The following is a 16589-nucleotide window of genomic DNA, read 5'->3' on the forward strand; positions in this document are numbered from 1 at the left end:
AGCAGAGACACACACACGCTGCCAAGATACACTGTATTTAACAAAACCATCTGAACATATTAAGTGTACTTGAAAACAACAAAATCCGTTGTGATAAAATAAATGTTCTTTCACTAAATTAAGGTTTGAGGCATGTCTGAAAGAAATGTTTTCAATTAGTTACCCAGATAATTATGTAGTTAAGTGTATCTTGCAATTCAGTTTACCCTGTAGCTTGACTGCCTGGTGTCTTACCTCCAGCACAAGTGGCAGAACATTCTGACCAAGGCAGATGATTCCATGCAAAGCCAACTTCATTGTCTCCACTGCCAGTGCGAGAGATGGGAACATTGAATTTATACCTTATACCCAAATTTTGTTCCTGTAGCAGAATCTGTAGTTGAAAACAACTGGTTATACCATTAAAACAAGCAAGCAGAGGGCAACTACAGTGACATTTAATCTAGGTATATGTTCTGTCCTGTGGAAGGGAAAGAAGTAATTAAGGAAGCCTTAGTGGTTCTTTTAGGTATTCCCAAAAGAATCTGGACTGACTTTTAAAACATACACAAATGAGAAGTATTATTGTCTAAGGTCAGCTTTGTCTTTTTTTCCCCCTTAACACAACTTTGTAACTTCTGTCAGTTCTTTACTCTTGACATAATTGTTCTAAAAAGCCAGTTTTAATAAAACTAATGTCTTAATGGGCATAACTTGACAGCTGAATTATTATGTGAGGTTGAAGTTGGTTAAGGACATTACTGTGCAAACATGCAGCAGTCCTCACTGAAATCTTGTGAGGAGCTACCCACATAGCAGTTACGAACCTAGCTCTGCCTTTGTTTGCACTCCTAGTGACTATAATAATAGTAATAATAGTAACAGCAACAGACTGTTGCTGAGGTAATTGTTTTCCCCTAATGCAATAGCCAAGAGCGTTAGCTTGGTAGAATCACACCTGTGATTCCTTTAAATGAATATCAAAACTCTCCCTGCAGCTGTTTCACTGCAGGTGATATATCAATATCAAGGCAACAATCACCGTGAGTTTTTGTCTACCCTCACTGTTGAACTCCACTTCCACATACCACCTGCCCAACACTAGCCTTTGACTTTTTATCAAACTTCTCCTTTCTGTTGCTAATACCATATATCATGTTAGATGCAGCAATCTGACCCATCTTAGAGCTAATTCTCATCCTACCCTCTGTGATACTTTGCAGAGGCATATCTGCCTATCTCCATTGGACAAAAGAGCACAGAATTTTCAGTAAGAAAGTCAGTGGCACTGACTGGATGAGAGAAGGCACCATAATCACTGTGTAACTCATTCTGTATGGACTTCCTAGCTTGTCTAAACCTACAGAAGAAAAAACAGGGTTTAGGTGTTTGAAAATGCTGCCTAAAACGTGAATATCCAGGCAACAATCATTCTATACACAAAAATATCCCTTCCGGATCATGCAATCCCTGAACTGCAAATTTGGCACCTGACAGAATATACTGGGTGTCACCTTGTTCTTATACTCCTCCTCAACATAGCAGCGCAACAGTAAGCTCACTATGGCCTGCTGTCAGACACAGGGTATCGGGATCCTGGTCACATCTTCTGTTACATTCTCACATTTTGTACAATCTGTTCAGAGCAATGTATGTCACAGCAACATACTTTAACACGGGTCAAGTCATGATCCTCTTGCTGTAGTAAGAGTATACCTCACACTCCAGCCAGGCTTAAAACCACTGACATCTACAGAACTGTCAGGAACTGTCATGCTATGTATCTCAAGACTTCCATGTATCAGCAGTTTGCAAAGATACAACATATGCCCCATTTAGAATTTCGGCTACCATTATTCCAAACGACATTTAACAGAGATGGCACATTTTCTGTGAGATTTCCTGGGGCTCTTCTGACTTTATCTCTGTTTCATCACAATGTTTGGCAGTCAGTTTTGAAAGGCAAGAAAGCTGTGTTAAAATGCAAATGCAAAGTCCCAGCTAGGCAAGCTGTATACTCTTTGAAAACACAACCTATTTTGATTTCATTCATGGCCTTGTCTTTTCTCAGAACACAAATACATATTTAAAATTTCAGAAATATATTAATTATAACTTTACCATGACTATGAGATTTTCTGAAGTAGGGCCTAGTGCTTCCAAAGACTCTGGTTCATCTGTTGGCCTCTTGTAATGGAAAGCTGTTCCAGCAACATCAAACTTTCTTGGCCAGTCAATAGTCCAGGCACCATTAATATAGTAGTCATCTTCTTCAGATTTTAAAGCTTAAAAAAAAATACAAGCCACCTAAAAATTGGAAGCAGCATTTATAATGGAGAAGCCATTGTAAATTAATCTACTGATCTGTTAGAAGCATATGAGCTTCAGCTCAATATCACCATTTTTTCAAGCAATATAAAGCCTTTTCTTTAGCCCTGGTCAAAATATCCCTCATGCATTTGACAATACTGCCTCTGCATAATCCTCAATGTGCAGATATACTTTGCAGATTTCAACATGCAGATGCTACATGGAACAACCAGAATGCCTCATACAACTTGCAAGATCTCTTCAACTTTAAAACTGAGCCCATGTCCAATGTATGCTGGTCTATGTAAGATATATGTAGGTCTCAAATGTATAATCAATTATCAATCTAATCTTTAGATTAAGAAATTGGGCATGGGATAAGTATCTCAGATAATGTGCAGAGGAAAAAAAAAGAAGGAATATTGAGTCTGGCGTACAGTGCCAATCAGTTCTTGCTTTGTTGCCTTTGTCCACTGTTGTTTGGTGGGTTTTTTTTCCTTCTGGAAGCATAAATCCAAGATATTTCTACTACAAACCCAAATACTAGCTATTTAATCTGATATTTTATTATTTCTAATTAATAGCCATAAATCATAAAAGTACTGTAGATAAAACATAAACTTCTCAGCTAACCAACCAATTAGGCTGGACAAGCATATATTATTCAGGGATTTATTTTTGATATTTTATCAATAATATTAGATTAAGTTTTTAAATATGAAACTGACTTTGTATCTTAAGGTAAATATTCTGTTAATTAGATATTGACTTCTTGACTTAAGGTGAAGATCACCAAGTTATTCAGCATTCATATTTACTTTAAATTAAACAAGTTCATAAAGGCAAAATGATGGTTAGAAATACGTGATCAAAGAGCCATGTCATTTTCTGTTGAGACAAATAACTGACTTTACTAGACAAGGAACAAACTCACATCACAATCATAAGGAATAAGACAATTTATGATCAAGTTTTATTCTCAACTACATCTGTGTGGACAAATGGTTTACCTTAAACAGTTAGGGAAAATGTCTCAATGATGCTCAAATTTTCTAAAACAGATCAGAGAGCATTCATATGAGCAGGAGATAGTTAGAGAGGCAGTAATGTTCTGTTGGTGACAGCCATATGCAGCAGGGATTAGTAACCATTTCCATCATCACCATAAGGTCTGAAAAGGAATGTCTTTCCATAGCATAAATCTTATTCCATTGGATTTACTTTGGAAACACTCATGTGCTTTAAGTGAAGAAACTAGCTCTGACACATTCACTTATCTGGAATTCTCAAAGTAATTCAGATCCCTTATTGTCTATATTGGTTTTGTAGTACAAGGAGATGATAAAAAAAGTAAGTATAGGAGAACAAGACAAATTGCAAGCAGTACTGTACTAAAAGAAAGGAATAGTACTCTTATCTATTTTACATGGGTATATGAAGTAACTATGTTACAGCTGAATGTGAGTATTTTGTTTTATCAGTCGTCCTATTTCCACATAGCCAAAATTTCTATCCATCTTGCTTTTACAAAATCTAGCTTAATTAAAAGAAGGTCGCAGGGTCTCCCAAAGCTACCACAATGTATTAAAGTCTCTCTTACTGTGCCACTCAATCCAAAACATTTTCTTGTTAGTATGTCTAGTATCTACTAAGAGCAAATAATGAAGTGAATTCTTTATATTATTTGAGACATATGAACAAGACACAGAAATGAGCCCAAGAGAACATTCTCATACATGTTTATGTAATTAAAAATTCTGAAATTATATGCTATCAATTGTATGTATGCTATGTACACTTAAACTAATGTATATCCAGAAGCAAAGCAGTTCATTTTTTACCTTTCTGACTACCAAAGAAAAATGCACTTGCATTCTGTAAATAGATTTACCTAATGTCAGTTGTTATGCATAGGTGAAGGCCGCACGGTTGTGTATAGCATTCCAATGACATAATTGCATGACAATGAAGATGCAGTGGCATAATGCTATTAGCACATGAGACAGTAGGAACAAATTCATGTCCTAATCAACTCTTTTATGAGAACTTTAGAATGTAGGAAGCCCACAGAGAATTACCACACAACACCTTGTTGCATAACGGGAATATAAGGGAAGATGTCACCCTGGATCAACCCATTTAAGGGAAGGTAACAGCATTACTAAACACACATCTTTTCAGCAGCTCTGAAAACAAGCAATTTTGTGGTTATTAGGTTATTTGTCGGACAGATCAATTTAAAATACTGAATTATTTATGCAGCTGCAGAAACATGCCTTTGCTGTCACAACACTATGTGATGTGATCAGCCAGAGACAGGGGGAGGGAGGACAGGTGCTGACTGAGCTAGCCGAATTGCCAAATGTCTAACTGCAGCCTGAATTTGAGGCCATTGCTTGCAAAAGAACTGGATCTTAGTTTAAGGAACCATGGGATGTTTGTTGCAAGTTAGGTTGAAAGCCTGCTAACTGAAATGAACAAAGAAGAAACTTTGAAGCCAGTGTGACAGCTACAGAGGAAGAGGGGTTTATTTTTTACTTTTTTTGTATACTTCCAAATGGAGAAATTGATTTCTTGGACTGTGGTATTTGGCAGCAGTTCACATAAAATAAAATACAGTAATATATGTAAATGGTTCTTTTCAGATGAATCAGTTCTCTGATCTGGCTTATGGTGTGGCCACACAAACAGCTGTCCTGGAACAACAGAGGGAACTCCAAAAAGACAGGAAAGGAGCTGTGAAGTTGACACTGCCGCTAAAGAAATATCCATAAAACAATATCGTTGAAGTATGTATTTTAACATAATAAACTCATTTTTAACTACCATTGTGCTTGCACAGTTCTTTTAAGGGAGCAGACAAATTAGAAGCCTTCCTTTCCCCAGAAACTGGTGATCCTAAAATAGTGATCCGGTTCACACTCACAGAACAAAACATCCCATCACAAAATAAAATGGCCCCTGCAACTTAGTAAGATTATCTTTCATTAGGCTAAAAGGGCACCTTTGAAAGTTAGAAACACAAGAAACTAGTGAAGGAGAGGAATCCCCCGTTTGTGTAGTGAGAGCTTCTATGGCATGAAGCAAGGTAGTGAGGAAACAGCCTGAAACTCAGGAAACCCCTTGAAATTGTGACAAGCACATAAAAAGTGTTTATGTACCACTTCACATTTTTAGATCTGTGGCCAGATTAAATACCAATGAAGTTGTCTGTATTTTTTATTTAAGCCAAAAAATTTACATTTTTCATTCATTTTATACAGATGGTGCCAACCTAAATGCTTTTCCAGATCACCTTCTTCTGCTTATGAAATAGAGGAATAACAAACTTAATTGTAGTAGCTAAGAGTTATCTTCTCTGTTCTGGTTTTCAGTTGCCCATGGAATAGTTCTTAGCAGAAAATGACCATGATAGGATGCCTTGTATGCCTCTCTCCCAACACCTCTGTTTGAAATGTCAAGGATATATGAGCAACCATACCTGCAGTACACTTTTACAAGGGGGAGGGGCCATGGGGAGTGTGATGCTTTAAGAATAATAAGCACTCTACTGCTGGAGTAGTGGTGTTATTATTGTTGCAGAATGGAGAGAGATTGATTATCTACTGAATTACAGAAGGGGGGGGGCAGCCAAAAAGAAAAGTAGGCAGCAGTAAAAGGTACCATTATTATCAATATAATCAATTTAGAAATTAATGCACCTAGAAGGATAATTGCCCTTCTAACTCACACTCACAGGTATCATAATCCTTTCCAACATGTTAGTGTTATACGTATCAACTACGTGGAATATCGACTGACAAAGTAGCCTCATCAGCTGCTTTTCAGCCTAAACAGGTAATAGCTTTTGGTTGTGTTAATCTGTTAGTTTGCTGTACAACTAATCAGCTCTCTAATCTATCTTTGACTAAGAAATTAGTGTTCTTGCACTACTGTGAACTGACTGCTATGCAAATCAGGGTACAGAGACTTATGCATGTTGTTTGACAAAGCTGGATTTGTACGTATCAGTATTAAAAGAACAGAAAGCAAATTTAACACAGTCTTTAAAGAAAGGAATAATGATCTGGGAATTTGAATTTAATTCTGTGCTTTACAACAGGCTTCCTGAATGATCTCAATTAAGCACCCAGTTTTTCTGCACCTCATCTTCTTTATCTATAAAACAGGGATGGCATCTAGTCCCTACAACACAGCAACACAGCAGTACTGTGGAATGAATACATTAAATTGCCTTAAGATTAAGGAGACAGTACTGTTAGCATTTAAGTAATTATGGCTGTTAATTATAATCATTCTAAGAATAAAATTGTGTTTTAAAATAGTATAATCCCCCAAGATCGGAGACTTGCCAGATGGAAGACACTACCTCAGAGTGGGACAGTAGATCATTTGAGTGTTTCTCATCCAGCTCAAGTCTGACACTGTAACTATAGTGAAGTTGACCTGATTTTGCACTGAGTGGACAAGGAGGAATCATATGATATATTTCATTAGCTCCATTCAAGAGCATACATCCTAACCAACTGCTGCAACTGTCTGATCACAACCTAATATTAACAGCTAACAATTCCCTCTGCTGCTATGTGTATGGTTTGGCCAAACAAGAAAATGTACCTTCAAATCACAACATAAATTCTGACTTATAACAGTCTGCTATTTAAACCAGGCTCTCACCAATGTAGTTCTTTGACATTGCCACTTCTCTTATTTCAATGTGCACAGAACCTCTTGGAATTTGAACCACTTCCATATAGCCTATAAGACAAAGGTAAATTTTATTTGTTGTTGTTTATGTTAATCAATATTAGTCATGAAACTAACCATTAATAACTTACTACTAAAAATTAGTATGAGATAGGGGATTCAAACATACTTGAACATTTTCTTTCATGTGACGTAAAGAAAAGCTCTTTATATTTCATATAAAAATTTGAAAGTGCTAACAAAGTCTTTTCAACAATGTATCACAACTAATAATGTATAAAACGAACTCAGGATCATAGGATAATTCAGGTTGGAAAGGACCTCAGATAGTCATTTAGTCCAACTTCCTGCTACAAGCAGGGTCAGCTAGGAGATCAGACAAAGTTACTCAGCGCTTTATCCTGCTGGGTCATGAAAAACTCCAAAGATGGAAACTCTACAACCTTTATGGGCAACCTGATCCACTGCTGGACTGTCCTCCTGGGGAAGAAGTTTTTCCCTCTATTTGGTCAGCACCTGTCTTGTTTCAATTTATAGTCATTGTCTCTTCTCCCACCACATACCCACCACTGTGAAGAGCCTGGCTCTGGCTTCTCCATAACCTCCTCATACATATTGGAAGGCTGATACTAGGTCCCTACAAACCTCCTCTTCTCCAGGCTAAATAAGTGCAGTTCTCTCAGCCTTTTGTCACAGAAAGGGAAGCACTCCAGACCCCAATAATCTTAGTGGTCCCTCACTGAACTGAACTCATCCCAGTGCATCAATCCTTTTCCTGTATTCAGGAGCCCAAAACTGGTAAGACTAAGACTGCAGCACTAATACTATCTTTTTTGAGCTAAGCTTTAAACTAACTGTCCATATACATTTCCTGAGTTCTTAATAAGATTAACTTAAGAGACATTTCTGGATTCTTTCTATTCTAAAATTTCATGTATGACTAATTATCAGATTCTACCATACACACTAAAATAATATACAGTATTACTCTTACTATACCACCATAACTGAATAATAATTTTAAAAAAAAAAACTCACTTCTTTTTAAGTGCAGTAAAGACCATGAGAATTAAGTATCCAGTAATGAAACATATTGTGGTATTTGACATAAATCTAAACTAATACAGAAAAAAGAAACGAGGCAAAAGGAGTCAAAGTGACTGACCAGCAGCAATGCTATGCTGGAAATCAATGCAGCACTGTTATCTGCTAAAGAGTCATCTAAAAGCATTGTGCAATAGAATGGACATATATGTGCATACCTCCTCTGGGCAATGAATCATTGAAGAAACCTTCAATGGCTTCACATGTACTCCCATCTCCTCCACAAACACGGCATCTATCTTCCTTAGCATCAGACCCCAAAATATTATCGCAACCTACATGCTGAGAACAGATAAGAACAAATATTTTAACAGGATGATGGTCTTGCACCACTATATTCATAGTTTTTTTTGAAGTCTTTCTCTCAAGCTTGAGATATTCAGTTCTTTTTATCTACTCTGGTTTTGGTAGCTATTACCATAAGTGGGTTTTCACTTACCAGAGAAAGAAAATAAAAAAGGAAAACAATCCACATTTTCGGTTGTTACCAAATCTTGATTAATAAGTACTTTGTATTTCTACTGTGACGTTCAGGAAGGGATCTCACAGCATTTTATAAACAATGTAATTACTGCAGTTATCAATAAATGATTATTGAAGTTTTTGTTTAATATTACAACAGCTGTGTTCCATCTATATTGCTTTGTTAAGGTAAATATTTGCTGTGTGTTCCTTAGACATTTATGCAGCATAAATGGTATTATTGTTCCCAAAGGCATTTACAGCTTCATAGACCATATTTCCACATCCTCCAGGCAAAACTTGCAATTATTTTCCTAAATTTGAATGTAAAGTGTAAATGAGTTCACTGTAAGAATGAATGCAGAATGAAACTTAGTGAAAGGCTGAATTACATGCTGTATTAGATTGGATTCAAAAGCCCTTGGAAAAAAGAGGTGTCTATAACTGATCATAAAAAGTACATTACACTTCTGATTATCTGCTTGAGAAATCTATGCACAGTGAACAATGATTAACTCCCTGTAACTTATTGATTCAACCCTATTACAAAGCTAATTAAAATAGACAGCTTAGATCCTTAAAAAAACAACGAAAAAAACCAACCAACCAACAAACAAAAAAGAGAGAACGAACAAGTAGGATGTAAATAGGACGAACATTGCAGCTTGCCAATTTTTTCCGGGATTTATACAAAAAAAGAAGGCACCTACATATCTTTGTTTACTGTCTAGCAATATTATCTACCATTTTGTAACAGGTAATACATAGGTCATAAGAGAAGTCAAAATACTTCAAATAATTGACAAAATAGTATTATTTTAACCATTTATATTTTGACTTTCTGATTCACCAAGAAGACAGAGGCCCAACTTTATTAGATAGCTCATTCTTAACTCAAGATTTAGTCTGATTATTAGTTTTAAAAGATTTTTCAAATCTACTAAAATCTTCTTATGTATAAAGTACACCAGATTTCCACAGGCTATTTCTTCTGGGTTTTTTTTTTTTTCTGTCAGTTTACTAATACATGACAAATGCTTTTGATCTCATGATATTATTCAATAAACATACATCTTCAGCACTCAATTTAGCAAAGAACTTAAGCATCGGGTTAAGCTTTAGTTATGCGAGTGGTTTCGGTGAAACCAAATAATTTCCAGAGTCTCCAGCACCGTTCAGATGTCTATACTTAAGTATGTAATTAAATGCTTTTCTAAACTGAAGAAGCAGTGGGATATATATAACCAAAAATACGGCACAGACCTCCAATTCTATTCAAATTCACGTAATGCAGTTCTATAGGAATCTTACAAGATAATCAGACTTTTAGTAAATGGCAAATACTTGCATCATTAATCATAGAATGGTTTGCGTTGACAAGGACCTTAAAGATCATCTAGTTCCAACCCCCCTGCCATGGGCAGGGACACCTTCCACTAGACCAGGTTGCTCAAAACCCCATCCCACGTGGCCTTAAACACTTCCAGGGATGGGGCATCCACAGCCTCTCTGGGCAACCTGTTCTAATGCCTTACCAGCCTCACAGTGAAGAACTTCTTCCTGACACCTAATCTAAATCCACCCTCTTCCAGTTTGAAGCCATTACCTCTTGTCCTATCACTAAATACCCTTGTAAAATGTCTCTCTCCGGCTTTCTTGTAGGCCCCCTTTAGGTACTGGAATACACTTTTTCCTAGAACTACAGAGCAATAGTGACAACTTTTTGTTTCAATTACATTAACAGCAGAATTGTTTGCAACAGGATGAACTAGTTAGAGAGAAACACATTAATATGTTCACATTTACTGTTTTTCAGCCAGAGTGGTGTTCTAATTGGAATGATGGAATAGGCCTTGGAACAATGCAAGGAATCTGTTCATCTCCTGTTGCCCTTTCCATCAATTCTTCAACAAAAACCATAAAGCAAGAAAAAAGAAGACAAAATGAAGGATTCTATGAATGTCTGTGAGAAGCTAATGAAATTCAAATGCTTTGTCTAATTTATGCAAATTTTTGTCTCAATCTTACCCTTTCATTAACAACTTGACCTGTCAACACTCCTGTTTCATGTAAGTAACAAACAAGTACCATAATTAAATGTAGGAGATAGAAGACACAACAAAATAATCCATAAGTACTTCATAAAACATTTGTAACCTTGCATTCTCCATTGATACAGATATCCAGTGAATCAGCATTGCACTGAGTCCCATCTATTACTGCAGGAGCACGTTCAGTGTAAAAATTATAACCTTCAGCCAAGCAGTTCAATGCACATGGTTTAACCCCACCTGGACAACAAAAACAAATGAAAATAAAAAAAAACCAACAGAAATCTTGAAAAGTTAACAATTAGTTTAAAAATATATATGCATAAACTGATCTGAAACTTATAATCTTATCTCATACCTGACACATACAATGTATACGCTTTATTTAACTTCCCTTTATTGATTTCTCTACTTGACTCTTCTTTCTTGCAAAAAAGATTTCGCATAGTAAGATATGGCAAGGTTGGTTGGCTCCATAATGATTCCATTATGTTAATACAACCCTAATGATTATTAAACAATTTAAAACAATAAGGACACCACTTCACCATTTGATAAACAAGAATAATGAATGTAGTGCTAGAAGTATATCAGGGTAAATTTCAAAACAAAGATCAGATTATTTCAATTAGGAATTTAGTCTTATTGAATTACACTACAGCTTAGACCATGTGATCACAATGATCCTTTTTAGGCTTTTAATCTAAAAAACTAAGAGTAAAACCATTCAAGCAATAAAATACAAAAACACAAGGGGTAACATGGACTTATTCACTCAGGGTTTAGAACAGGACAAAACAACATAATAAAAGGGCAAACTACGAACTTTGAACAACTACAGAAACAACTAAACTTGATTAAACTGTCTCAAAGAGAAAAAGAAATTACAAATCTCTTCCCTGCTGCAAAATACCCTTTTATTGCACAGTGCAATTACTTATAATTCAATTATTGAAGTAGTCTTTAAAGACTCATAAATGTTTTTACTTCCTTCTCCTTTTCCTAATATCTGACCTTAAGAAAGCAAAACTTATTGTGAGATTTTTTACATTGAACTCATCACTGTAGCATGAAATGCACTTACAGATCACCTATGGAATCTCCAATTCTGTTGCAACTGCAGGTGAAGAAGAGGTCCCTATGATGATGCTCACTCCCCTTCACAGTAAAACAAAACTCTAACAGAATAGAGATGGCTTTTTTGCAACATTTTCACCATTTGACAAAAGTGCAAGCTTAGCAAACTTAGCTCATTATATTTTAATCAAAGCATTTTATTTACAAACTCATGTAATTTTAAAGACTTCACATATGGTAACATTTTTGCAAAGCTAACCATTACCTCCAGTGTAGGGTTTCCAGTTATAATACTTTCCCCGGAAAGGCATATTGTCAAAATCCGCACATTGCTTTTCTCGAAAATCACGGGCCCCTGAAGGACATGGCTAAAATAATAAAGCCAAAAAAGGTTAATTTCTTCCAAATATCAACATAAAAGGAAATGCTTGTATTGCAAACATAATCATGCAAGAGACCAGGAGGTGGTTCCCTGCTTTATCTTGCGGCTCTGATTCTGAAACTTGCTTCATTGCTTTACAGTTGAAGCATCTATTTTGCAACATTAGGCTGGCATGAAGTAACTGAAGTAATTTCAACAAAGGTGTTGCATAACAGTTGCCATAAAACTTGACAATCAGAATCACGTCAAACTATGCTTCATAGTCAATCCATCAGCTACCTCCTTATAAACACACATTAAAAACAGCTGAAAAAATTAAAACAAAAACATTTTGGTAAGAGCTGTAGGGTCAGTTATACTGTACTAAGCAGCTGTACTGAGACAAGTCATTAAGACATCAAGAAAAAAATTAAAACACTTTTCTAGAGCTGTGTCACCTCTGCTTACTTGTAGCCTTGACAAAAGCATTGTATTAAAGCTGCAAATGAGAATAGTTACCATGTTTAGATTGATATTTACCAGTCTCCAAGCATGCAGAAATAAAAACTGCTTTGATTTAAATCTGCATTACCAATTACAAAACTGTGAAGTATGTTTTTTACTGTGAAGTATGTTTTTTACTTGGAATAAGGGTAGATGTAAGTAAAACCCATCTCAGAAAGAATTATAGGGGAAATATAACTCTGCTATTTCTTACTTTTTTCATCAGCAGGTTCAAAATAATAATGACCAGTGATCTTGAATACACCCAGAATTTAGATAGCACATTAAACGTTGTTATCAATGTTTAAGTACCTACTGAAATGGCAAGCTTCATCAGACAAAGTATTTGAAATACAGATTAAAATAATTTTTAGACTGAAAAAGAATTTGCTTGACAGAAATCAGAGTTGTTAATAACTATTACTATTTTATAAGCAACAGAAGAGTCAATCTTATGGCAGTTTTACTTGTCTTCCTACGTATCTAAGCCAGTTCGCACAGTTCAGGAATCTGAAATGCATTCAAGTGAAAAGGTGTCTATAAACATGGATGATAAAAATTTACTGCACAATGCAAATATTAACATAATAATTATGATTCTCAGTATACATTAATCAAGCTCTTATAGTTCATTGCAACATGATTCATTTTTCTCCAATTTTGAACCTGTTGTGATATAAATTAAAATAATGGACATTAGACAGTATTTAAATTTTATATTTTCTCTATAAATGACTCTATTAGCTCCTAAATAGAAATACATTTTTCATATAATGCATTTACTGGTGAAAAAAAATAGTGTAACTACTTTCATTCAATAATCCTTCAGATATAACAGTGAGAATAAAAAATAACTATGTAAATAAAATAACAGTAATTTTTAAAACATTTTTAATAGTACCACAAATTAAGTTTGCCTCTTTGCATCATATTCTCCAGGCAGTAGAAGGATCAATCTTCACACCAGCACTAGCCTGGTTTAACATCTTTGTAGGAGGCATGGATAGTGGGATTGAGTGCACCCTCAGCAAGTTTGCCGACAACACCAAGCTGTGTGGTGCGGTTGACACGCTGGAGGGAAGGGATGCCATCCAGAGGGACCTTGACAGGCTCAAGAGGTGGGCCTGTGTGAACATCATGAAGTTCAACAAGGCCAAGTGCAAGGTCCTGCACATGGGCCAGGGCAATCCCAAGCACAAATACAGGCTGGGCAGAAAATGGATTGAGAGCAGCCCTGCGGAAAAGGACTTGGGGGTGTTGGTTGACGAGAAGCTCAACGTCACCTGGCGATGTGCACTAGCAGCCCAGAAAGCCAATTGCATTCTGGGCTGCATCAAAAGAAGCGTGACCAGCAGGTCGAGAGAGGTGATTCTCCTCCTCTACTCCGCCCTTGTGAGACCCCACCTGGAGTACTGCATTCAGGTCTGGGGGCCCCAAAGTAAGAAGGACATGGACTTGTTGAAGTGAGCCCAGAGGAGAGCCACGAAGATGATCAGGGGGCTGGAGCACCTCTCCTACAAAGACAAGCTGAGACAGTTGGGGTTGTTCAGCCTGGAGAAGAGAAGGCTCCAGGGACACCTTATAGCGGCCTTCCAGTACCTAAAGGGGGCCTACAAGAAAGCTGGACAGGGACTTTTTACAAAGGCAGGTAGTGATAGGACAAGGGGTAATAGCTTTAAACTGAAACAGGGTAGATTAGATTAGATGTAAGGAAAGCTGGAAAGGAGCTTTGCACAAAAGGCCCTGGGGGCCTGGTGGACACCAAGTTGAACATCAGTCAGCAATGTGCTCTTGTGGCAAAGAAGGCTAATGGTATCCTGGGCTGCAATAGGAGTCCAGGGAGGTGATCCTTTGCCTCTACTCAGCACTGGTGAGGTCACACCTACAGTACTGTGTTGAGTTCTGGGCTCCTCAGTACGAGATACTGCCATACTGGAGAGACTCCAATGAAGGGCCATGAAGGGTCTGGAGCATCTCTCATATGAGGAAAGGTTGAGAGAGCTGGGATTGTTCAGTCTAGAGAAGAGAAGGCTCAGGGATGGATCTCATAAATATGTACAAATACTTGAAGGGAAGGTGTAAAGAGGATGAAGCCAGGCTCTTTCCAGTGGTGCCCAGTGATGGGACCAGAGGCAATGGGAACACATGGAAACACAGGCTCCTACTGAACTTCACAAAACATTTTTTTTACTGTGAGGGTGACCAACCACTTGTACAGGCTGCCCAAAGAGGTGGTGGAATCTCCCTCCTTGGAGATATTCAAAAGCCATCTGGTCATGGTCCTGGGCAATCTGTCTGAGGTTTGAGCAAGAGGTGCTGTACAAGGTGTCATCCAGAGGTCCCCTTGTAAGCAAAGCGAAGTCTTTCTTTTACCCTTTTAAATACTGGTTCAGTTTTTGCCACAATTTAAACTGCTAAAATCACTGGTTTTATCCTCTTTTATTCTGGAACACACATCTGGCAGTCTGACAGAAAAACAGCTACACACAGGTATGCATAGCGTGCCATCTCCCTGGCTGGGAAAACCTGGGAGCAGCTAAAGGAACTGTAGGAGCAAAGGCCCTCATACAATGTTCCTGCTTTCCTGATTTTTCATCTGGTTTTGGTAGTCCTGAAGATTAAATTCTGGTTTCCTATACTGCAAGTACTGTTAAATTAATTTCACAAATGAACATACCGATGATATCAAAGCTTTTATATAACCTGGTGTCTTTGGCTCTAAAAATGCAAAGCCATCAATCCATAGACAGATTTGGTGACCTTCGCAGTAAAATGAGCTTCCATTTTAGTGGCTAAATCCTCTCCGTGAATACTGACAAGTGCTAGGCCTCATCTCAGGATCTTGCTCTTTGTCCAAATCATTTGTCTGAATTCAGCTTTCATGTGGATTCAGTAAAGTTTTCAGGCAGTCCTTCTGCAGAATGCAGTTACCAAATCATAGCCTGAGATCTGCAATATTCTGTGATCCAAAGCACAAAATGCAACTTGTAAATTTTTTGTCGTTGTTGCATAAATTTCCTATCCTTTTTAGTATCTCACCAATATTGAGAGGAAGTAGAACTAAAGGCTATGACCTCAAGAAATGCATTCAAAATTGGGCTCAACAAACCTGATCGCCTTCTACAACAAAGTAACCTGTTTGGTTGATGTGGGTCGAGCAGTGGACATCATTGTCTACCTGGATTTCTCCAGGGCTTTCAATACCATTTCCCACAGCGTCCTCCTAGAAAAACTGATGCTTTATGGTCTAGATAACTGGTCTGTGCAGTGGGTGGGGAACTGGCTGACAGGCCGCACTCTGAGGGTGCTGGTAAAAATAGTTCCTTTTCAAACTGGCAGCCTGTCACAAGTGGCGTCTCTCAGGAACCGATACTGAGCCCAACACTGTTTAATATCTTCGTAAGTGATTGGATGAGGGGATCAAGTGTACCCCGATGAAGTTTGCTGATGATACCAAACTGAGTGGGGAAGTGGACACTTTGGAAGGGAGAACCACACTGCAGGAAGACCTGGATAGGCTGAAAGGGTGGGCTAACAACGACCCTACGAAGCCCAACTAAGAAAAATCTAAGGTCTTGCACCTGGGAAAACAATTCAGGAGTGCAGCACAGGCTGGGATCTACCTGGCTGGGGAGCAGCTCTGTGGAAAGGGACCTGGTGGTCCTGGTGGACAACAAGATCAATATGAGTGAGCAGTGTGTTGCTGTGGCAAAGAAAGCCAACAGGATGCTGGGTTGCATCAACAAGGGCATCACAGCAGAGCTGAAGAAGTCATTATCCCACTCTGCTCAGCGCTTGTCAGGCCACATCTGGAATACTGTGTTCAGTTTTGGTCCCCGCTATACAAACAAGATGTGGACAGGCTGGAGAGGGTCTAGAGAAGGGCCACAAAGATGATCAAAGGACCGGGAAGCCCCCCTGTATGAGGAAATGCTGACAGAATTAGGTTTGTTCAGCCTTGAAAAAAGAAGGCTTAGGGGAGACCTTATCAGCATGTTCCAGTATTTAAAGGGTGGCTACAAAGAAGATGGAGA

General features: G+C 37.7%; 1 protein-coding gene across 2 annotated transcripts in view; it reads right to left on the reverse strand.

Moving 5' to 3' along the window:
* ADAMTS6 (ADAM metallopeptidase with thrombospondin type 1 motif 6) overlaps positions 1-16589 on the reverse strand; it is a 159395-nt gene that overhangs the window by 32224 nt on the left and 110582 nt on the right. For both annotated transcript variants that reach the window (XM_075021634.1, XM_075021633.1), the window contains 6 exons: positions 11956-12058; positions 10720-10853; positions 8259-8382; positions 6967-7047; positions 2101-2264; positions 235-373 (listed from right to left, as the gene is read on the reverse strand). In XM_075021634.1, the coding sequence (XP_074877735.1) occupies positions 235-373; positions 2101-2264; positions 6967-7047; positions 8259-8382; positions 10720-10853; positions 11956-12058 (745 nt within the window). The remainder of the gene's footprint in view (positions 1-234; positions 374-2100; positions 2265-6966; positions 7048-8258; positions 8383-10719; positions 10854-11955; positions 12059-16589) is intronic.

This window comes from Buteo buteo, chromosome Z (assembly GCF_964188355.1).
Source record: "Buteo buteo chromosome Z, bButBut1.hap1.1, whole genome shotgun sequence".
Taxonomy (NCBI): Eukaryota; Metazoa; Chordata; class Aves; order Accipitriformes; family Accipitridae; genus Buteo; species Buteo buteo.